Genomic DNA, 24,145 nt, shown 5'->3' on the forward strand with positions numbered 1-24,145 from the left:
CTTTCAATTAAAACAAAAAAACGCTAAAAATTGCAGTAACATGTATTTCAGAAGCAAAACAAACCCATTAAAATGGATATTTCTCAACCAATTTTACATGTACATGTCCATAATTTACCTCCTGACAATGTTGCAACTCAGACTCCTCTCTCTTTCTGAACATAGAGAACTTTTTTTTTTCTGAAAACAAGACTGAAGTGAAGATGATGGAAGGCCCATCTGGATCCACAGAGAGGCTGCCCTCAGGAAGTACAAGAGGAATAGTGCCATGAAAGTGCTAGTACATCCTCAGACGTTCTCTGGACCAGGTATTATCAGGCTTTTCCAAATGGCTCCAAAAGGAGAGCTGCAGAGCTTGGTTGGGCTGATTTAGTAGCACAGGAACTTGTGAGCTATTACCCCTGTCCACAGGCCATCAAAAGGAAAACATTGTCCCTATGGCTGTTAGCCTGGCTGGGATTCCCGTAACTCTTCTTTAAGTTGTAATAAAGTTGTAAGTATTCAGGTCTGATCAAGGAGTGATCAGAAAGCAGCCACAGGACTCAGTTCTCCCAAGATTTCCTTCTGTAATACCTTTCCAGTGTTTCCTCCAACGTATCTGGCACATATAAACACTACTTCTATAAGTAGGATGGACTCTAACAAGAGTTTTATCATTGCATGAACAGTATATGCTCCAAGTTTTTAAAAGAGGTTCCACAGAGTATAAGTCAATGCTCATGCCTGCTCACTGCTGCTAAGATTTGTCTAAACTTGGTACATGAAAAGTGCCATGGTCATTTTCACTGTTTTTACCTTTTGATTTCCATATTCTAGCAAAATGCTGCAATGAATGAAGAAAATATTTTCGCTACATACTTAAAAAGTCATTTCATATAAGTATTCCTATTCAAAGTCAATTCCACAGAAGCCTTAGAAGTATACGTTTTGGAACACATGTAGCTGGCAACCCTTCTATAGGATGGAAAAACCCTGCTCTAATTAGACAATGTTACTTGCTCATCTATCTTCTTGTTCCAGTTAGTGATGGTTGTGTTACTTTTAGCTTATGACTCATTTTTAGCATGCTCTGATTTATCAGCCATAACTTCAGTTGTCAGTCACTGGGAACCCTGTTCCCAGGGAGACATTTTATGTCAGTGTGAAAATGTCCATTGCTTGAGATCCTCTGCATTCACTTAGCAGCCACTCATTTTTAGACCCTGAAATACATCTATCATTTAAGTTTGAGTTGTCTAAAATTCCCACCCATCCACCCACAGGACCATCTGTATCGAAACAGCGAGAAGAAAGGAAAGAAATTTTACTCTTCCATAGCCAGAATTAAGCCCAAGTATGGGTAAGGCCAGAAGATTTTTTCCAAGCTGCTCCCCCAGAACAACACAAAGATAACAGAATGAATCTCCTTAGGGCGTATTTCAAACATGCAGTGCTAAAAGCTTAAGCACATCTGAAGCATAAGCTAGACAAACAGGAATAGAATATGCCATTGTAATAGCAAAGTGGCACTTAAGAGGACAAGATGGAGAAGTGTTTGGGCAGCCTGAAGAAGTGGCCACATCAAGCTTGATGACTGCCAGCTCTGCATAAGGGATGAGAATGGCTTGTTCACATGTGGACAGCATCAGCAATATAATGCAGAAAGAATGGCAGCTAGCAATACTCCACACTTGCATATGACTTTATCTTCACACACTTTACAACCCTGCACCCCCATAAACCTCCATACTTCCCTTCCTCGTGTGCTCATTTTATCCTTTCTGTACAGAGAGGACAAGCAGAGCCAAACTACGCATATTCCAGATTTTAAGGCTCCATGTCCTGAAGCCAGAGCACCCTCCCTCTCAGTGATTAGAGGATGCTGCTACCATTAGACAAGCTAATAGATGTTGAATGGAGAGAGGTGAAAACAATACTTTTTAAGAAAACCTTAAAGGAAGAAGAGGTAAGCCAAAGAAGGAGCAGCCATAGAGAACATACTGTTTTTGCAAGATAAAGATATCCAAACATAGAAACCCATTATCTCCCTATTACTAGATCCTGTGTGCACTGAAGTCAATAGAAATAACTGCAGACACTAGTGATCAGGCATCCAGAATGAAAACAAACCAACTCATACAAATGATTACATCAGAGTACTTATGCAGAACCTAGGATGGTATGAGAACCTCCTCCTGTGAATAAGCCTCAAAAGGGTCCCAATATCACCATTTAACAAACACATCATTCAAATTCCAGTTTTCTCACCAGTCCAGCCAGTATAGGCAGAGCAGTCATGGGGATCTGCTGTCTTCAGTCCTTCCTCCATTTGCTGCAAAAGGTCCTTGATTTTTGTCTGGATTCGTTTTGTGAATTGAGCACTGACCTGAAAACATGACAGAGGAGAAAGAGAGAGTCAGAGAAGGAGTGAATCCAGTAACACAAATCAGCTGTTCCACTGTTTTGTTCAAAAACAAACAAACAAAATCCAAAATACATTAGGGAATGCAAACTATATCCAGCAAACTGGCAGTGCCAACTGAGTATATCTTAAGTACATCTGCTTTAATGCATTCTGCTTACAAATTGTTATTAGTACCTACATCAGACAGAAAGAATTATCTGGGCATGATCTGAAGTCATATGAAGTGCAGACACAGTTGACAGTATGTAATTATTACGTGCTGCTTCTCATTTCAGGCTCTTAATGCAGCAAGCAAAGCTTCTCTGAGCTAGGTAAAAAGTCAATAAAAGCAAATAGACTGATACACTCCTACTGCCACTCCGTGGGCTAATATTCTATTCAGAGTCCTGCTACCAGGTTCATGTTACATGTGAACATGGCTCAGTGAACCTACAAACCCTGTGTAACAGCTGCTTGCTCTCATCACAAGGCTCTTGTGCAACCACTGCAGCACTACAGAGCTAACAATGGCTACGAGAAAATAAATGTTTGTAGCTGAAACAATCAAAGTTATACCATCTTTAATGAGGCAATTAGCACATCCTCCATGAAGTATTCACATTTTCAAATCCAAAAATCTTTTTCATTTCCCAGTTTCTGATCACTACACAGAAGGCAACTCTCCAAACACCTGTAAAATGTCCTTTCTCTCTTTCACCTCTTGCTCCTTCCTCTCCCCCAAATCCTACCAGGATAGGCATGCTTTAGCATGAGGGGAGGTTGTTAAATGCAACTATTGTAATGTAAATGTGAACTACTGAATGACAACTACCTAAAAGAATGAGCTAGATGCAAAGATGATGAGTAAAAGGAGTTTGGCAGCTTCAGCTAACACATTTATTACATTTTGGCATAAAGTTGAACAAACTTTTGATTTTATTAATTTCTTGCTTTTATTTTTGACCAAGAAAAGTTTACACAGATGCAGCGCATGGAATACAGTTCAGGACTCTTTATTCTGGAGAGCATTTCTCTCTTATTAAGGATAGTATATGCCAAAATACATTATTGATTATTCCCTCAAGACTATGGAACTACACACTGTGGAAATTCAATTCACTACAATTTACTGTCCCATTAACTTCCATGGGAAAGATTGTTTACGAAGTCATTCACAGACTCAGTTTTACATTTGCTATGGGAACTTCAGATAAAATACTCAGAAAATGTTTTATAGAGAGTACCAGTTGCTGATCAGCTTTTCATATACATATATATGAAGTTTTTAATAGCTAAGTAAAGCCTAAGGTCTAGGTTTACTTATACAAGAAGTTATCCACTGTAGAGCCAGAGAAGGAGAAACAAACAATTCTCTTCCTGCGGCTACTGGAAAAGTTTTATCATTACCAGATAATTGCATCACTGTGATGAAACAGAGATGTACCCAAACTTTATACTCAAAAATATTCCCTGAATGTGCTTTTCCCATCACCTATAGAAACCTCCAACTATACAGCGTTTGTCATCCATGTATATCCCCAAGTATATCGCATTTGTCATCCCCAAGCATATGGCATTTGTCATCTAGTTATCCAGGAGCAGTTAAAAGAGAAATGCTCTAGGAACATGAAAGTCAGCAGAGTTTCCTCACTTTCCAAACCCAAGATAATGGCCATCAGCATCCAGAAAACCTGTATAATGGAATTTGGATACTTGTCAGCTTATGCTCAGAATAAGCTACACTTTTTTGAACAGTGTTTGATCTCTTTATTCTACTTCTTGCTTCCCCAACCTGCTCCCAACGAACAGCTAGAACAAAGCAGATTGGTGAAGGCATAGTTTAATATTAAACTCATCTATATTTATGATTCTCCACTGGGGAAGGAGAAATCAGTTCATTACGAAGACAAGTTCTTGCTCGATTAAAACACATTCCAAAAGGAAAGAGGTTCAGTTGAAAGACAAGTCCTGAATGCCATCATGCAACTGATTACTCCAAATACACATTTTGTATTCCTGCTCAGAGTGGAAATTCAAATAAAAATCAGTGAATTCAAAAATTCACTCCACAGGTTCACATATCAGAAAGGTAACAGGAATTATACAAGTTCTCTAAGACACTCCTAAGTTTCCAAGGTCAACAGTTCAAATCCATTTTATGACAGTGGCTTGAGGGAGGAGAAGGAAGTTGTATCACTAGCTCATGTCACACATACCACTCTGATTCGTCCTAGGAATGAGCTAATGTCACCTTAACCTTCTCCAATAACTAGAAGTAGCAACCAAACAGACTAAGCATCTGATGTCTACTTTTTGGCCTTAGTATAGTATTAAGCATCTTTTTAATAGCAAACTATAGCATACACCCCCCCCCCCCCGTCCTTTTAACTAGTTTAATCGAGCCTTAACACAAAGCCAAACCTTTCCCAAGGGCAGGGCTTCCCTCCTTTCGATGACAGTTAAGCCAAGGTTGAGGCATATGGTGAAACAGCATGAAGAAATCAGCCCTGATGCATCCAGGCTCACCACTCAGTTATCAGACAAAAGGAGCGAACAAAGGTTTCAGACTGTCAGGTTATCTACTTATTGCACATCACAAACCCACCGGTTATCCTTTTGTTCTGACAACATACCTGCTGTTACCAAATCAAGATACCTTTTATCAGACACAAATCAAGTTACTGAGAGGATAGAGTAAAGGACTAGGACATCAGGAGACACTCTGGAACCTCAGTTTCACAGAAATAATATAGTCCAGGTTGGTGCTTCCCTCTCTCTAAAATGGGAACCATTAACTACCCTATCTTAAGGGCTCAGAAAAGCAAAGACAAAAGGATATTTTTTATTATAATAATTATTATTTATTTTATCATCCCAGAGGAAGCTACTCCGAAGTTTATTGGTACAAATGGGTTATGACTAGCAGCAAAGTTTTTCCCAGACACCTACTTCCCCTCCATTGCCTTTTTCGGGGGGTTGTTCTGAACCTTTAACAACAGGGTGGTATCACCGTTCACTTGGTAAGATTCCACTACAAGCTTATAATAGATGCTTACATGCACCAGAATAAATTAATTAAAGAAATGAATGCTGAAAGGTGGGTTTATAAAATTTATAAGCATCCTTCAAGGAATGTTACGGCAACATTACAGCTGAGCATAAAGCACCCTAATTTGCATCAAGTGCAGATTGATTTTCATGAGAAGCATAGTCATATCATGAGGATGATTCCAGCTGGCATTCAGCCTTCTATGCAGGTGATGCTTGTTATTGTCATTCTTGTGAGGAAAAAGCAAAAACCCAGAAGCCTGAACCTCTCATCTCCATTTACGCCTGATTCACAACAGACTAGGTCATAAAAGAGGCTGAAGAATATTTGTAAAGAGTAGGAATGATTCTCTAGGAATTTAAATGCTGCATTACTCCTGTGCTGCTGGAGGACAAACAAACACTACCATCCCAAGCACTACCTAGTTTTAGGACAGTAAAACACAAAAACAGGAGCTAATTCCAGTAACACCCAAAACTCCAAGAAACCCCAACCAGAAAACCTCGCACTATATCATTTAGCATAACAAGAAAGACTCAATACCAGAGAAACAGAAGTGCAGAAAAATATGAGTATATTGTGTTTGTGAATCATGTTTTATGATTTATTAAATTGTATCATTTTTCCCATTACAGTGAGTTGGTATGCATGTTGGACAAATCTATGTCATACTTCAAAGCCTTTTAAAGGCAATGATTATGCGAGGAATATGATTATATTTAATATCATTTATCTTTGGCACCAATGACAACATGTCCAGATTACACCATCCTTGTTACCAATACCTGTTTCTCCTATCTGCTCTTTCATTTGCAGGCTTCCTAAAAGAACAAGAATGCTTTTTCTAAGCTCAGCACTAAACTTAGAACACATACACACACAAAAACCACTCAGCGCTACAAATAATCTCATAAAACACACGTTTTGATTTCAGTTGATATTACTATAAAATACCAGTATTAACTGGACTACTTCTCCACCACAACCTATCCAGCTTTACAGTAACGATTTTAAAAAAAAAACAACACCAGGAGCACACTAGGCAACAAGCAGCTGTTATTCATGTATTTTATATTATGATTTCAGTTAGATAAATATTTAAGAGAAGTCTTTAACTCAAAATCTGTACGTTTTTAAGTAAGGCATGCACATTCAGTCCAGGTAGCACACTGCTTATTTAAGTCTGACAATGCAACTGAAACACCTCATGGCATTCCGGTTGTGGTTGGAAGGAATAATGTGTTCGACAGACAAATAATGAGTTAGTTCATTTGACTGTTACAAAGAGACTTAGATACCAATATGTTTTTCAAAAATACTCCTCTGCATTTATTTGCATCCTGACATGTCTCTGGTAAGTTACTCACACAGACTCATGGCAAGAGAATAGAGACCTCAGTTCAGTTTCCTTAAGAGTTGCCAAGTTATCAGTCTTTCTGACAGTCATCACTGGCTCCCAAAACAACAGCTATTTCGCAGTTAATACTATTTTACCGTTATGCTTTTCTATTTTATTTCATTAGTTTTCTGGGGACTGATGTTATGTGCAGAACTAAACCAAAGGAGGAAGTGACTGATTAGGCCAAAGCAGCAAGGAAATCACAGAATCATAGAATCAGTAAGCTTGGAAGGGACCTCTGGAGATCATCTAGTCCAACCTCCCCACTCAGCAGGGTCACCTACAGCATGTTAGACAGGGTTGCATTCAGGCGGGCCTTGAAGATCTCCAGAGAAGGAGACTCCACAACCTCTCTGGGCAACCTGTGCCAGGGCTCTGTCACTCTCACAGGGAAGAAATTCCCCCTCACGGTCAGGTGGAACCTCTTGTGCTTCAGTTTCTGCCCATTGCCTCTTGTCCTGTCACATGGGACAACTGAAAAGAGTCTGGCCCCGTCCCCTTGACACCCTCCCTTCAGGTACTTACTCACATTGATAAGATCCCCCCTCAGGCTTCTCTTCCTCAGGCTGAAGAGGCCCAGTTCTCGCAGCCGTTCCTCATAGGGCAGGTGCTCCAGCCCTCTGATCATCTTTGTAGCCCTACGCTGGACTCTCTCCAGTAGCTCCATGTCTCTCTTGTACTGGGGAGCCCAGAACTGGACACAGTACTCCAGGTGAGGCCTCCCCAGGGCTGAGTAGAGGGGCAGGATCACCTCCCTTGACCTGCTGGCAACAGGCTTCCTAATGCAGCCCAGGACACCATTGGCTTTCTTGGCCACAAGAGCACATTGCTGGCTCATGGTCAACTTGTCATCCACCAGCACTCCGAGGTATGCAGTGCTGCCCATTGAACAAGGAAAATACATTTTTATTTCATCTTAGTTTTAATCAGGTTAAGAAGAAGAGAGATTTTCAGAGAGAAGCGACTTTAATGATGATGTGCAGAATAGAAGAAAAGATGAATACAATGCATGGTTTACTTTCTGCATTTTCTGAAATGTTCTTTGCATTTCAGAAAGAAGAAAATAAAGCTCAAGCTAGCACAGCAGTGAAGACTTATTGAAAAATGAAATTTATGCAGAAGATCAGAAAAGGGACACTACAGATACTGCTAAGGGAAAACAGAGCGGGGAGGGGGGGAGAAATCCAACAGCTCTACTGAAACATGAAATCCTATCCTTAATGAATTAAATGGGAACTTTGCCACTGACTCTAGGGGAGCTAGGGTTTCACACAATATGCTCTGGAGCATAGGTTTATTGAAGTAGGATGAAATCTCATGCTCATCTCCACAGAGCTCCTGCAAGAGCAGATGGGAAGGAATAAGATCAGTTAGGCAGTGACCTACCTTTTCATATAGCGAAACAAGCATTACTTCGTTCCTTCCTAAATGAAAGAAGGCTGCTCCAGCTCCAAAAGCCATTATTGGGTTTTTTTAAGTAATAAATATTAAGAATTCTCATCACTAAGCCACTGAAACAGCTGATAACAACTCTCTGCTTCTACTCGGTTAGGCCCTTCCAGAAATGAATGCCAGTTCTGTAAGACCACATACTTAATAAATTATTTGAAACTGCGAAGAAAAGGCTTTAAATGCATGTATTACCCTATCTTAGATGAGATCGTGCAAAAACATAGCTCGAAAATACAGCTAAGAACGGACAAGTGTAAGGACTTGAACCTGGCAATCCATTCAAGTTGCAGAAAGAATTGTTTAAAGCATATAGGTAACAACAGGACTGTACTTCTAATACCTCTGGGTGTACAAGGAGCTATTTGTGACATTGTTGATAGCCTACAAAAAGAAAATCAAACAGTTAGATCATCATAAATTGTCATCAGAAAGCTTCATTTTATTGATATCAAAAAAGCAATACGATTTACAAATGCACAGGAACATTATCCCATGGTTTTGAAAACAGAGACTAACAAAGCAACAGGGTAATAGGGAAAGCTCTAATTCTCCATGTAGCCTAACACTTACATGCTACTTCTTGGAATCTAAGAAAATCAAAGTCCACTGTGAATAGCATTTAAATTCACTCACTACAAAACAGTGCCCACCTTAGTGGGGACATTTTTTAGAGTATCTTTTAAGTTTTAAGAAAGAAAAAAAGCCAAAACCTCTCTCAATACGATCTGAATTATTATACATCCCTGTTGTGTGGTCAGACCCAAAACTATAATATTTGAATTTTTTTCCCCCATCAAAAATGAGTACTTATTATTGCACTTGCTCAGGCAATTAGCCCAAATAACAATTCATTAACAACCAAGTCTGAAAGGTCGAATTAGAAACTGGTGAAGCACAGATAGGCATGGGACAATTTAATCTGAACTTGGGTTTTGACTTTAAAAAAGCTTTTTCCATCAGAACTGGTACACAGAACAGATTTAAACAAGTGCTTCAAGTATTGCTCTGAATAGCCAGAGAGGCTTTCAGTACAAAAGCAACAGAAAAGTGCTAAGTGGCACTTTTATGCTGATGAACAGTTTAGGAAAGCAGCCACTTTTCTTCTTGAACTGCGTAGGCTGACTTTCAGTACCATGGCATAGTAATACACAATGAAGTACAATAAAATGATTTGCAGACTGAATTTTGACTAAGACTCCTAAAACAACACCTTCCCTCAACAGAAGCATGATTTGCAGTACTCAAGAATCATGACCATATTAAAATGGCACCCAAATGCCAGGAAACGGACAAAAAAGTGGCAACACCAAGAAATGCAGCTACCCCATATCACTATTCACTAGCAGGCAAAGAAGTGGGAAAAAACAGTTACTGGTCTCGGTGCCTCCAGTGCAATGAGTGATATGATTCCCATTAATTTAAGTGGTTGCAGCATTAGCCTCTGAAGAGACAGAGCGTGCTGCTCTCAATGAGACAACTGAAATGTCCAGCTAGACAACTCAATAAATACTGAAAATACAAACCTCAAGAAGAATGAAGAAAGAATGAGGCAATGGGAGAGAACTTTAGACTTGCATATTTTACAAGAAAAGGAAGACTGAAAAGCCAAAGGAATGATCCAAACTAATAAAATACTGAGAGAACACCCAAAACCACCCAAAAGCTACTCTAATAAAGCATTCCTTATCCCCATAAAGCAGTGACCTTTGCCCTTTAAGCATCATTAGCATTCAAACAGGCTCCCTGCAAGGAATTCTCTGCAAAATCTAATTAAGTACACTATGTACTTTTGTAGGAACACACAACCTTTTACTAATATCCTCAAACATTAAGTCAGAAAGGACAACTCTTTCTTAATAAGCTTTATAAGAAGCTACTATTTGGGCTTGCTAGTCATTTATCATAATGCCTGAATCCAATTCAGTGCTGTCAAAGACCAGTGTGATTCCACAACTAATCCAGGCAATCTTAAATTGAGGATTGGAATGTGCTAATGTCTTGACATCAAGTCTGGGCAATTGTGTAGTTTTTGCATATAAGCAACACCTGTATCAGGGAGCCCAGGACCAGAGTGGTGTCCATGTACCACTGGACGATCAGGTAAGACTGCCCGTCTGTGGTTCCCAAATCACATTGGGCTTGCTGGCAGTTTGAACGTGGCTTCCAATTCACACATGACTACACTACATGTTCAATGCTATGGTGACTCAGAGGACATTGGGCAACCCAAGGTTGATGTCATTAAGTCACAAACCCTTGTCTCCTCTCTCCGGTGAGCCCTCCCCACCCTTTCCATTCCAGAGGAATCCATTATCCATTTTGTAGCTCTCCGCCACACAAAGGTTTCTATAAGTGGCTTCTGAATGGGGAAAATCGGCTACCACTGCCTTATGCAAGTCTGCACAGACATTACCAATCCCAGCTAATGGACAACATAATGCCAACAAGTTGGACATTAATTGCAGATAAAAACCACCTCTGTTCCAGTTCAGGTTGAAAGGGAGAGCAAAACACAACACTGCTCAGAAGGGTTACTCTTCTGGTTCCCAACCTGCATTAGCCACTACCCTAAGACTGCAATGCTTAAGAATAGGCGCGTTTATAACTAGTGTCTCCTATAATGGAAGGGAAAATAGCTGTAGAACATTTGCTATTCAAGTATTAGTCTTTTCCCCAATAAACAATGAATTAAATGAAACAGATAATCTGATTTTTTCAGAACTAGGGTATATGATTTGTTCTGAGTTTATGGCCATCTATTCATTCCCCTGTCCCTTTCCCCAACGTTTGCATTTTTAAAACTTTTGGACCACTCCAAGATAACATGCAGGTTCTTCTCTAAGCTAAGGTCCACATCAAAAGGAAAAGGGCTGCAGGGTGTATATTAACTGAAAGATTCAAACATTTTTGAAGACATATTTAAAATTACACTTATGCCTCTTATTAATCTAGAATTTGTACTGATTGATGAATTATGACCTTCAGCTTTCTTAGACAAGTTATAGAAGCAATTCAAGTCCACCACATTTTCAGGGTGAAGTAATTCAAGACAAGAAAAGCATATTTCAGCTAAGTGAGCACAGCTCACCTGGATAACTGCAATATCACTGCGCCTGCTTATAAAAAGGCAAATTAGCAGGACACGATCTTGTTTGCTCCTGTTCTCATACATTATAGCTTCCTGTAATGTACCCTATACATTTAAACACACACTTGCATATACAGCGCTTTGCCCCAACTGTCTGAAGAGCTTTTTGTCTTTTTATCAACTGGATGAATTTTAGATGGCAAATGAGGCAGCTTATGAAATCAAATGGAGAAATTAATAATGCATCGCCTTCCATGACAACAGCAAAACTCTGTACAGTTTTAGTTGTCATTATGCGAGTCACACAATTCTCACCATTCCACGTAGCAGCAGATGGGAGAAAAAAAATATGGAATGCACTGAGGGCTTCTGAAAGCTGTTTTCATTTATAGGAAACTTACGCTACTGTACAGAGGAACACTTTACAGAACCACCAGACTCCCAAACCTGTCTAATGTCCTTTTATCTTCAGAAGGGTTTCAGGCAGGCAAGAACGTTCTCTGACAGGACTGGAGGCTCTCAAATGCAAAAAACAGCCCAAATGCACATCAGAAAGTCTCAAAGAAGTGAAGGTAGTATTAGGATTGACAACACGCAAAAGATACCAGCAATATAAATATGCATGGATATACTTATATTCATGTTCTAACTCAGAACTATGTAGGACAATTCCTGAGTTTTTGTTGACGCAGAGATAAAAGAAAATGTAAGCACAGATCTGCTTTCTTCAATGACATGCATACAGTTGGAAAAATTCAGAGAAAACCTACTGAAAGTTGCTGTGGTTACTCTGCTTTAATGCAGTACAGAAGATGACTTGTTTTTCCAAAAGAGCTTTGCTTCATGCTTTTGAACTTAACAAAGCCCAGAAATCACCTTTTATCAAATACACAGCTAAACAGGTGCTCAGAAATATTTTTACGAATAAAGCTGCACACTCAGTTGCCAACTGCCACATGCTAACAATAAGAAATGCCACCCACTGTTGATGCTGAAAAAAAAATTGCATACACTATAAAATAAGATGCATCTCTACATCAGAGCAGAATACACATTCCTAACACAAATCTAGTGCTAGAAATCATTGATTAAGCTTTAGATCTCACTTCAGTTCTACTACTAAGGAACGTCACTTAGTTTTGCATTTGGATTGCTTTAAGAATTAAATTTGAAATAAGTCAGACTCAAACTATTCTGCAGTACAGTTAGTCTCTAAAAATTTTTGTATGAAGGAAGTTCAGCTTCTGAAACCTGTTCTCACTTTTGAGAGGCCAATAGCTTTTGTCCAGCTAAATCAGCAGCAAGTGAAGGCGTATTTTCTCTTAAAAACGGATATAAAGTATAGGATCAAAAGCAAGTACATAAGACATATTTGCCTATTTAAGACTTTAGAAGAAAGCTTCTTGGTATGTTTTTCCTAATTTAACAACATACAGCTAAACCTAGTCTGTCACCTTTCCTCTGCCTCATCACACTTGCTATCTTTTTATATACTGTGCCAGATACAAATGAATAAAGAAACTACATTCTCTTTCACAGAAATTTGGTTTTATGAAGACTGACCATACTACTAGGAATTTTTGTAAAAATAAATCAGATTTTACTTCCAAATCTACTCCTCTTTTTTACCCTTTTCAAGTGCCAGGTTCATCTTCTGGTGACAGCAATTAGCTGCAACATTAATATACCAATCCCACAAAGTTTTTTTTTTTGTTGTTGTTATTGGGTTTTTTTGTTTGTTTGTTTTACAGACTCTGCCTGCCCTCACAGTCCCACCATTTATGGTGAGGCAGGTAAAGTCACACCTTCACCTGCCTCACCATAAATGTCAACTAATATTAATTGTTTTACATATTGTTACAATACTGAAGAATTTATGTTGTTAGAAGAATGGTACTCCTACAGTTGGGCATTACTGTCACTGTTCCACAATATAAGTAAGTCAAGATAATTACTTATCACCACAAGCAGGAAAATACAGAGCTGAAATTAAAGGTTTTCCTTTATTCACCCAAGGGCACAGGCAAGCAAGTTAGGAAAGTTAATTCTGCATGTACTGCATTTGTCTTCTTCTTGCAATGTCACCATGCAGTATTTTTCATCTAATAGATGGTGATGCAGCACACAGCAGCCCCGCAGAATTGAAAGACTGTTCAAGGACTAAAAACATAGAAGATCCACAACTAAAGTCAACTTGTGTGATAATGGGCCAGAATAGTTGCTATGTTTAAAGCACAAAATGAATTTTGAGGAGGAGAAAAGCTCTCCAAAAATGTATGGTGACAAGAAGATAAGCAGAATAGGAAGACTGTGAACCTCTTGTGATTAAAGCCATTAGGCAGATCTCCTGCTCATTCAGTCTGTTCAGGTGTGTATCATAACTCAAGCAATGTACACTGAATCCAGAAGGATTTCCAGAAGTACTTTATGCATATTTAAGTAAATAGACGTACTTTATGTGTATTTAAGTAAATACATGCCTTAAAGTCACTATTGAACAGGACCATCTAGCATCATCCAAAGCATGGGTATTGCCGCCATCCCTGTGAGAAGAAATTCATCTTTTCTAAAAATAGTATTAGCTGAAGCACTGCAGGGAAGGTGAGGGACTGGGAGAGAATGGATGACTCCACAGTGCATGTCTTCTCTGCACATTTCGTTAGTAAAAGTCAGACAGCTTGTAAAAAGGGGCTACAGACATGCAGCAATGATTTCAAAGCAGGCAGTGCTACCTTCTGGCCTTGCACCCACTGACACTGCATTCATTTATACTCAGAAAAAAAAGAGGGAAAAAAAAAGAAAGCTAATGACAGTTATTTCAAAGTCACAAAGCTGTTTAAAAACTAGACTGAATCACTGCTGAACGCCTACTCCTTCCCGCAAATAACCTCACGCAATCTTCCCTCTCAAGAGCACTTAAGTGTCCTCCCTTTGTCGTACCGCCCGTGCTAACAACGCGACCATTTTGACAACAAAGACATAGCCGGGGGCCGAAGTGGCGGCTTCCGTGAAGCTCGCCTCCTTGAGTCCAGACGAAGCAGACGCACACAAGTGTGGCCTCCCGAGGGCCGCAGAGTTCGCCCGCGGTTCCCGGCCGCCGGACTCAGGGGAGCGCCCTCGCCCATCGGCCCGCCCGCCTCCCGGCTGAGCCCGCCCAGGGCGGCCGGGGCCCATGCCCATCCCCCTCCCCGCCCGGGACTCACCTTCCCGTCGGTGCCGAAGGGGAGGGATTCCTCCTCCAGGGGAAGGGGCAGCCTGTCCCGCTGGGTGTCTGCGGCGCTGGCGGCGGCTCCATGCGGCTGGTAGTCCGGATAGGGGTTGGCGAACGCCCGTTCCTCCATCTCCGCCTCGCCGCCCAGCTGCAGCCTCAGTTTCTTGGACATGCTCTCTCCCATCGCAGCCGGCCCCCGGCCCGCCTCCCCGCACGGCAAGCCGGCGGGGACACACTCCGCCCCGCAGAGCGGCGAATTACGGCAACGCGAGCGCCGCGGCGGGGAGCTGCCCGCTGGCTACAGCCGCCAGACGCGCAGCCGCTGGCACATCCGGACAGCCCCGGTGCCTGGGTGCTGCCGCCTCTCCCTTCTAGCCACCAAACCCCAACTTCGAGAAATAAAACGGGCAGGATCCCGCGGCGCTTCCTCGTGCCGCTCTCAGTGAGCAGGAGGCGACATCACGCCCGCAGGGGCAGAGCGCAGCCAGCCCCCGCGGCCAGCCTGGGCGCCCTCCTCGGGGAGAGGCGGACCGCCTGCCCGCCGCGGCTGGATGGCAGCACCCTGCGAGCCGCCCCCGACCTCATCGTCCCCCAAACCGCCGCCACCCCCGGCCGCCCCTCCGGCCGCGCGTCAGCCCGTCAGGCGGCTGCCGCCAGCCGCACGCCGGGCGGCGAAACGGCGCCCCCGCCGGCTCCTCCTGCCTGTGCCCCCGCGGCGGGCAGAAGCCGTCGCCCGGCTCATTTCAGAGCAGCAGCAGCACCACGAGGGGGAAGGAGAGCCCCAGGAAAAGGCAGTAGACAACCAGCTCCTTCACCCGTGTCATCTGCAGCCTCCGGCGAGCCGCCGTCATCCGGACCGCCGCGGCGGGAGGCAGCCGGCAGCTCCCCGAGCGCTGCGGGGCGCCCCTCGAGAAGCCACGGCCCCGCCGCGCCCGTCCTGAGGGGAGGGAGGCGGTGATAGCCCCCAACGCCCGCCCTGAGGGGAGGGAGGCGGCAGCACCCGCCCTGGAGCGACGCGAACGGCGGCGGCCCCCAACGCCCGCCCCGAGGGGAGGGCGCGTGGCCGCCAACGGCCGCCCTAAGGGAAGGGGGGCGGTGTCCAACGGTCGCTCTGAGGGGAGGGCGCGGGGCCGCCAACGGCCGCCCTAAGGGAAGGGGGGCGGTGCCCAACGGTCGCTCTGAGGGGAGGGCGCGGGGCCGCCAACGGCCGCCCTAAGGGAAGGGGCGCGGTGCCCAACGGTCGCTCTGAGGGGACCGCGCCCCTCCGCCGGCAAGAGGGGCACACAACCTCCCCTCAAAAAGCCTTTCTCCCCCTCCTTTTTTCCCCCCGTACATCCTTCGAGGGCATATTATTTACTCTCTGTTACGACTTTGCACATAGCTGTTCGGGAACAGCCTCATGCCAGCCTGCTTCCAGGAGGGATGTTGTGGGGTGTACTCTGGGTGTCAGGGATGTGGGGTGGCTTGCTGAAACGCTGCCGCTGCACGCTGGGCCAGCAAAGCAGGACAGTGGCCTTGGCCCCCGCACGGGGGTACCGATGTGCAACCGCACGGTGTGGCCTGGCTGTGAGGTAGCAGTGCATTTACACGGAGGGAATAGAAACCTAGAAGTCCAAAGAAAGGGCCAAGCATGTTTTGTGAATAAATGAATTTCACTTAAGGAGAATTAGTGGCTTGGTCCTGCGTGGTGAGCCATCTCTTTGTTCCTCGTGGAAGTCTGCTTCTGAGGTGGTCTGAACGCCAAGGCTCCAATTTTGATAAACTAAGGTGGTGTCATTTCATGAATACATGTATCTAAAGCTGAGAGAAGAGCTCCATGTGAGCAGGCACAGTAAAATAGATAAGGAAGACTTCCTTTCTATTGTTCTAACAATATTTATTTAAATAGTACACATTGGCATTGTCATAGCCTTGAGGAATTCCTGTCACATACTGAACTCCTTTGCTCTCCCTAGGGTATAAACACATTGCTAAAAGCCTAGGAAGTAACCAACATAACACACAATATTTTGTAAAAATACTGTTACAAAAGAACAAATGCCTAATTCTTACACTATCCCATTAAATATTTACTTTGAGCTATGCCATCACTTTTCATAGCAATTGTAAGCTAGCCAGAGAGTAAAGTTCTAATTCAAATTCTGGATACTGTGCAGACTTACTGATCTTTAGCTTTATGCACTGAGTAATTTTATTGCTATCAAAATGCATATTCAGTATGTAAGATTAAATATATGTGAAGACTGTCACAGCACTGGCTTTATTCTTTAAATCAAAACACATTATCTTACTTAAAGAAAGGTCTGTTTAGACATTGCTGCAGTATAATGAGGTTCCAGCTATTGACTTACTCAACTTAGGAAAATCAACACAGAATTTTGTACCTACAGTATTGTATGAAACTTACCTTCCATTGACGGGGGGTGTGGAAACTGCTGTTGTTTTCTTGAAATTCTTATTTTCATGAAAATTGACTTTTCTCACACTGAATTCACAAATAAATACAATAGAAATGTAATGTAAGATTAACAGATGAAATAACTTGTGGGGTTTTTTTTGCTGTGATTTATTAAAATACTATCAAAAGTCTTAAAATATACCACAGTGTTGTTTCTCATGAATTGATGGTGTTGATTCTCATTAATGGACTTGATATATACATATCTTTTCTCTTCAATTGAAAAGTCTTTTGTGCTGTGTTCCTGAGCCTGCAAGTGTAAATGCAAGACCTTTTAAAGAATCTTTTGCCTCCATGTAGATATCTTGCTAGGCAAAGAGCATGTTTTCATCTGAAAGGGTCTCCTGCCTTCAGTTAAGACTAGCTGAGTCAGTGCAAATTAATACATCCCTATAACCAAGATCAGAATTAAGTCTTTAATACAAATGTGCTTCTATTTTCTTACTTGTCTTTGCGCCATGAATCAAAATAATGGCAATATAAAGGCCAAAATGATGCCAAGTGGTATCTGCTCAGCTCCTACAGGTGAGAATAGGAGTGAAAGGTGCTCCATGGTACCTGGCAAGAGTATGCCCTTCACTTCCTTTGTAGCACTTGGTTTGGGACCTGCTGCTGTGGTCCTCAGATTTCTGAGGCACTCACTCTATCTGTGTTCATCGTTCTTCAGGTTTTTTGTAATGTTGTTTGTTTAGTGTTAAGCATACAAGGCCTTGCTTTGTTCTTAGCAAATGGCATATAGTTCAAAAGACTTGTAGGGTTTGTTCAGGTGGTGATTTTTCTTTTTACTCTTTTTACCCTGATGCATGCACAGCTCCCACAGCCTGAATGAGAATCATGGAAGAGGAGGAGGAAAAAAGGGTTAGGAATGAGGTGACAACCTTCAACGTAAGTTTTAAACAAGGTATCAGTTCAGATCTTTCCATCCCTAAGGGAAAGGGCAAGAGGTGTTGCCTACTGAGACCGTGGTTTTATGGTCACTTTCACCTAGAATGCATCTAAACGCTACTGATAGCAGTGACTCCTCATCGCTTCTTCACACTCCATCTGTACACTGCAGCAGCCTACCTCCTGCAGCACTGGCAAATATGCAACCTTGCAGCAAGTTTAAAGCTGTCCTTTTCCTTTTGGTATGTAGGTGCAATTGCAAAGAATAGTTAACCAAGACCCAATTCCTACTTAGATATCAGTTTCTTCATGTAAATCATGAAGAGTTTTCCTTAAAATATTAAGGGGTTCATTCTTCTTTACACAGGAGGGATTCATAAAACTCTTTTACTTCTTCTGGCCTCTCCCTTCTTTAATCTCCCTTACATTCTGCAATATCTGATAATTGTGCTCTGGATAGGGCCAGTGCCAATTTTTAAAAGAGTAGAATAAAATATCTGGTACCTTTTGGACTAGGACTAAATAATCATAATCCATGCATAAACCATTAATGATGCTGTGGTTTCTCATGCATTTTACTGTTTGATTCCCAGTGCGCTTAATAAATTATCATAACTAACAAGGAGGGAAAGAGCTTTGCATATCACAGTCAGCCCTCCCAGAACTAGTACACAGCAGTCCTTTTATGCTATACCCCATGAGAGCTGCACGATACTGGAACTTGTTGTGGTCTACAGAATGAGCAGCCATCAGGAATCTCCAAAGCACTAGCAGTGATGTGTCCAGTGATTCCTTCAGCAGCTGTGCTCATTATTATTACACATAATAGCTTTCCTTTATTTCTGCATGCAGTGGCTTAAGATATGTGCAAGCAACAGCCCTGTCTATGTTTTGTTCAGTGGAGACAGGATGATGAACAGTATGTACCCACTTCAGTACCCACAATAAAAAACCTTGTAAATTCTGGGAAACCAATGTAGGAGCTGACACTAATCTCATTTTATCTCTGAATAGAGACCTGTGAGATTCAGCTGAAATTAACTGAGAGAGGTGAGGGCTTCAGGAATGGACCCTGCCAAAGCACTATGTGAATAATGGAGGGGCAGTCTGTGTTTTCTTGTGGAAAAATAAGGTAGGGCAATTTCTAAGCTGGTGTTAATTAAAATAGCACTTCAGTGGAAACAGAGCAACTTTTCACCTGCTGAGAGTCAAAGATCATACTTGTTTTCATCATAAAAAGTATAATCTGTCATACAGACCTCTTTCTCTAGTCCTCTCCAGACTACATTTGTCTATGTGCATCCTTTGTGCTTGACAGAAAGCCTTCTCCTCTGGCACTAAGTAGGTCCAAAGTAGCCTATAAGAACTTTCTAATTGCCTCTTCACCAATACTATTCCCTCCCCTTCTCTATACTTCCTAATTTCTTTCTTTTCTCTACCATTGTTTAATACTATATTCTTTAACTAAACTGTTTAGAACTGTCTAGGCCTAAGAAACTATTGGGGGACTACTTCTTGTAATGAACACAATATTCTGAAATAAAATTTACAGGATCAGCTTTTGCATTTTAATTGCATTGTACTTAGCAGATTTTGAACCAAATTCAGCCCTGCATATAGTAAATTCAGCTTCATGTAGAGTGTAAGCCAATTCTTGAGTAATATGTTATATCACACTTCTTTTAGCAGCATCAAGTTTCCCTGACTACTTTAAATAACTCGTCTTCATTATAGCATGATCTTGCTATTTGAGATCTCAGATTTCTGTGAGTCTGATAAGACACTGTGCTATTCAATTGACAAATAAATGATTTATTAATAAGTTCATTTAACATAGTTCTGTAGTTCTGTTTAGAAGTCTTTTATTATTCTCTCTTCTTATCTTTGATCTTGTAGCAGAAATAACATCATCAAGGCTGTTACACTTCCATTGTGATGAAAGCAATCTAATAAATGCTAAGCACAAGCAGCAGTTGTTGCACTTCAGCCTATTTTTAAAGAATGGATTTTGTCATAATGAAACAATTCCTTCTTCCTTTAGTCCTAATAGTTCTTGATTTCGCAACCTAAGGAATACAGCTAATAATGAAATCATCCAAAGATGCCTGTAAATATTCCCATAAGACTTTGTTAGTTATGTCAATGATGAAATTGTAACCAGCTCTGTGTTATTAAAACTTCCCCTTAATAATCATTGGCTTAGCATTGGATTTTCAGAAGAGCTGTTTCCAGCCATGACAAGATTCGTAGGCACAGGAAAAGGACATCTCAGTTAGTTTCAGGATACCTATGGCTGGCCAGTGTCTATAAAAAAGAACAACTGAACAATTGCTGGAGCAGAGGGTTGCCTTTGTCTAAGGAAGCTGTTGTAAGCTAGATTTTCAAATTTCTTACTCTGTCCTTATTGTGTGTATTTTCCTATTTCTTCTGACATCCTTTGAGTGACACAATGTCAATGTGGCTTAAAAAGCAGCTCTAGTCACTACCTTGAGATAAGGATAGGTGAAAGATCTAGGCCCTTACAGAAGTAACGGGCTTGGTGCTCTGATGCACTATATGATCTCAGTCCTTTTCATTCAAGGGGAAATTAGAGAGGTTTTATATATTGCAAAACTGATGCTCACAGGCTCACAGATTTGGATCTATCTTCAGTGTTTTTCACCATATCAGGACAGGGTGGGATAATGGAGTGGAGGTTTTTAGGGGACTATATAGGCAAAACACAAGCACTTTCCGGCAAAGCAGCTTTACAAGTTTTGCAGGAGGAGAAAGAACTATGACAGTACAAGAGAGGAGAAGAGAAATAAGAGGGAACATGGGAATGAGAGGAGGACAAGACAGAGAAAACAACAAGGACTAGTGAAAGCCTGGGCTACTGCTACTAACAGAAGTGGGAAAACATCTTACTGGCATTAAATGATGCAGCTAGTTGATCTTTACCCTAACACTGAAAGTGCCTTTGTAGCTCAGCCCAAGATAGTACAATCTGGATAACAATAGCAGTGAAACGGCAAGAAAGTCTTCAACACAGGCTGTACCAGTCACTGTCTGTGGCTATAGGCAGTCACCAGCCTTCAGAATAATCAAAATAGGGCTGAGAGGGTGGACAGACAAATCTCTCAGCCACCTTCCAACCATAAGAAGGCAGGGCTGTTGCTAACACGTTTGTCCGACCAAATTTAGAAAAAACACACCAACAAGAAGAGTCCACTATTTCCCTAGTCAACTCTGCAGTTTTTCCCATTAACAGATTATTCTCTGTGCCTAATCTGAAACTCCTTCATTGCACTTTCAGGCCACTGGTGCTCATCTTGCTCCCAGGAGATGTGGAGAAGAGTTTACACTGTGATCCATGCTTCTGCAGCCTTGCTAATGGCTATGTGGGTCCAGCCAGCTCTTTCTATGCTGTCCCCCACCTTTTTTTGCTCTTTGGGTTTTGGATCCTTTGGCCAGGCATCTTCTATCTATTGGCTTGTCCAGCTAACCATGCTACTGCTTCATTTGTTATGTGTACCTATCTCCCAGGGGGACTCTGAAGATACCTGCTTTCTCACTGGGAGTAAAACCACTGGCAGGTCATGTATTTAACTAGAAACCTGTATCAGGAGAGCAGCTAAGGTGAAAGAAAAACCAGACCTACATTTGTATCTCAGCTGATTATCATTAATTGCTCTGAGAGCCCTTGGGACTATAGCATTTGTAGAAGCATAAGAAGTGTCATTTTCTGCCACATGTTATGGACTTCTTCCTGCAAGGTGTGGAGAGCTTTTCTCATGAGTATGCAATTTTCATAAATCTGAATGAGAAACCAATTTACAAAGACGTTATTGGACCACTCAGCAGGATTTTGTCTTTCTTATATATACTGCTTACATATTTTACCATAAATGTATCATATACAGATGGACTTCTGCTGGTTTGGTGGAAACCCCTTGCGCAGGGACTGTTGCTGTGAAGAGCACCTGGCTCTTCACTCTTTTCATCTCTCACTGAGAACTGTGCCCCAGCCTTAGTCATGGAAGCAGGAGCTACCTGATCTGATGCTTTAGGCCCAGAATTGAGCTGAAATCACAGTATGAGGAACTGGGCTAAGACGTACAGAGGTAGATAGGGGAAACAGCAGCATAAGCGCTTTTTACTCCTTGACCTGGAAGGTGAAAGGAGAACTGCATTTATGTGGAGAAGTTCCTAATGCAGCCTTGATATGGGAAGAGAATCCATGTGGATACTGATCTCTTTTTTACTTTTTTTTTTTATGTAAAACATTCCTGTTTTATGCTTGGGGGGAACACTATGGGAAGATGGCATGCTTTTACAGAAGAGCAGTGAGGACCAACGGGGCTGTGGCTCCTTGATTATCGTTACCTGGTGCAGTTGTTCATATATGTAATGGAGTCACAGATACATGGCTGTGCAGCCCATCCATTTCACCTCCTCCCAGTCCTACAAGTCTTCATCCGCCCCTGCTGGATGCACAGTTTGCACGATTAGCTTCTCTATTCCTCAGATACTTGCAGCTTGAGTTTAGGAAGACAGAGAAACCTTTGACAGATAAACAAGCAGCTCCATTTTTTCTATTAGTGACTGAAATGTATCCCGCACATGCTAATTGCAAATGCATTCTGCCAAATGGGTCTCTGGATAGTCTTATCTTCTTATTTGAGTTCTTATAATCTGTCTCTAAATTTTAACTTGTATCTTGTTTAAAAAAAAATGTTTTGGAGATCAGAAAGTACAAAGAAAAAAGTTCCCAAAATTAAGTTGGCTGGGATCTTGCAAAGGAAATCAACTGCTGCAGTAACAACAGTAAAAATCCCTTTAGCCATATAGATAGCAAAGAACAAAGATAAGAAATTTTGTTTTGTTCTCTTTTTTTAAATAGAGTAAGGAGAAGGTGAAGGGTATTAAGGAGATTAAAGTAATCTAGGTCTAGTGAAAAGCAAAATGAATACTTTGGCTCAGTTTTCAGTAACACAGAGGTTACAGAATGTGGTAGCGAAGGCTGGGTAATGAGAACAAGTGAAGAAAAAACAAATTACCACATTCTGGGTTCAGATTGAACAAAACTTAAATTATTTAATATCCGATTTGACTGTCATAATCTAGCTTTCAGGATACCAAAAGGTTTGGTACATGAAACTGCAATTCCCTTAATGATGTTTATTTGTGCAGTTACCAAATTAGGCAATACCATGTGATTGAAGAATGGCAAATATAGGAGCTATTTAAGAAATAGAGGGATAGTGAACCAGTCCAAAACCAGCAACTACTATGACCTCAGTAGGGTAGAAAGATGTAGACCAAAGAAAGAACTGAAGAAGGTTGAAGAATGAATTAACTAAGGAGATGGAGATAAATGGAAATGGAAAAAAAAATAAGAATTTGCAATACATAACTTGCACTGGAGAAGTGCTACTTTTCTTTGATGAGAAAAACAGTTCTGTAGCTTAAGGACAGTCAGCAGTTGTTACTCACCTGGACAGCTGCAACAGCATAACTAGTAATTTCCGCTTGTAGCACAAGAGCAGATTAATACAATTATTATACAGTAAGTAAGGATTTAGCAGAAGGAGAGGTGAAAATGAGCTATTGTCAAAGGAAGTGTATCAGGCAAGAGAAAAGTTAGTGGAGTTTGTAAAGGAGTAGACTTGGAGCTGATCCTAAGGGATATTTGCATTAACAATGTTGGCACAGAAATAAGAAAAAGAACTAGTTAGTTCTGCTGATGGGAGGGATCAGTGATGGAGCAAATGGCCAGAATGTTGTACTAGAAGACTTAAGTGATCTTGAGAACGAGACTAATGGAAATGGGCAGCTGTGAACATGGGGCCAGTAGCTTCAATAAGGATAAAGGCTTATTACCCATAGTACAAGGTCATAGTGACTCTCTGTCTGCAGTAGAGCCAGTCAGTCAAGCTCAAATATGTTCATTAAAACTGGAGCAGATGCGGGGAATGGGAATGGAGAGTTCAATCTATCAAAAAGGCCTAGGCCACACTAGCTTCCTTAGTCCCACAGACTGAAGGCTGAAATGGTATATAGTTGCTGTCATAAAAAAGTACCAGGTAGATGTAAATATAGATCTGTATCTGTACCAGGGAGGAGAAAGAATGATTAAGACCATATTTGCCACTGTAAGAAAAATGGTTATATGTTGCCCGTAAGGAAATTCAGGTTAGAAAGAAGATTTTTAACTAGGAGAGGAGTGGGGTTTTAGAAC

At 41.6% G+C, this 24,145-nt stretch overlaps 1 protein-coding gene across 1 annotated transcript in view; it reads right to left on the reverse strand.

Annotated features, from left to right (window-relative positions):
• LANCL2 (LanC like glutathione S-transferase 2) overlaps positions 1-15,153 on the reverse strand; it is a 34,897-nt gene extending 19,744 nt beyond the window's left edge. The window contains exons 1-2 of the mRNA XM_062569592.1: positions 14,575-15,153; positions 2,248-2,365 (exon numbers count right to left, since the gene is read on the reverse strand). Of these exons, the coding sequence (XP_062425576.1) occupies positions 2,248-2,365; positions 14,575-14,766 (310 nt within the window). The 5' untranslated portion in view covers positions 14,767-15,153. The remainder of the gene's footprint in view (positions 1-2,247; positions 2,366-14,574) is intronic.
• Between the last annotated feature and the right edge of the window lie 8,992 nt (positions 15,154-24,145).

This window comes from Rhea pennata, chromosome 2, assembly GCF_028389875.1.
Source record: "Rhea pennata isolate bPtePen1 chromosome 2, bPtePen1.pri, whole genome shotgun sequence".
Taxonomy (NCBI): Eukaryota; Metazoa; Chordata; class Aves; order Rheiformes; family Rheidae; genus Rhea; species Rhea pennata.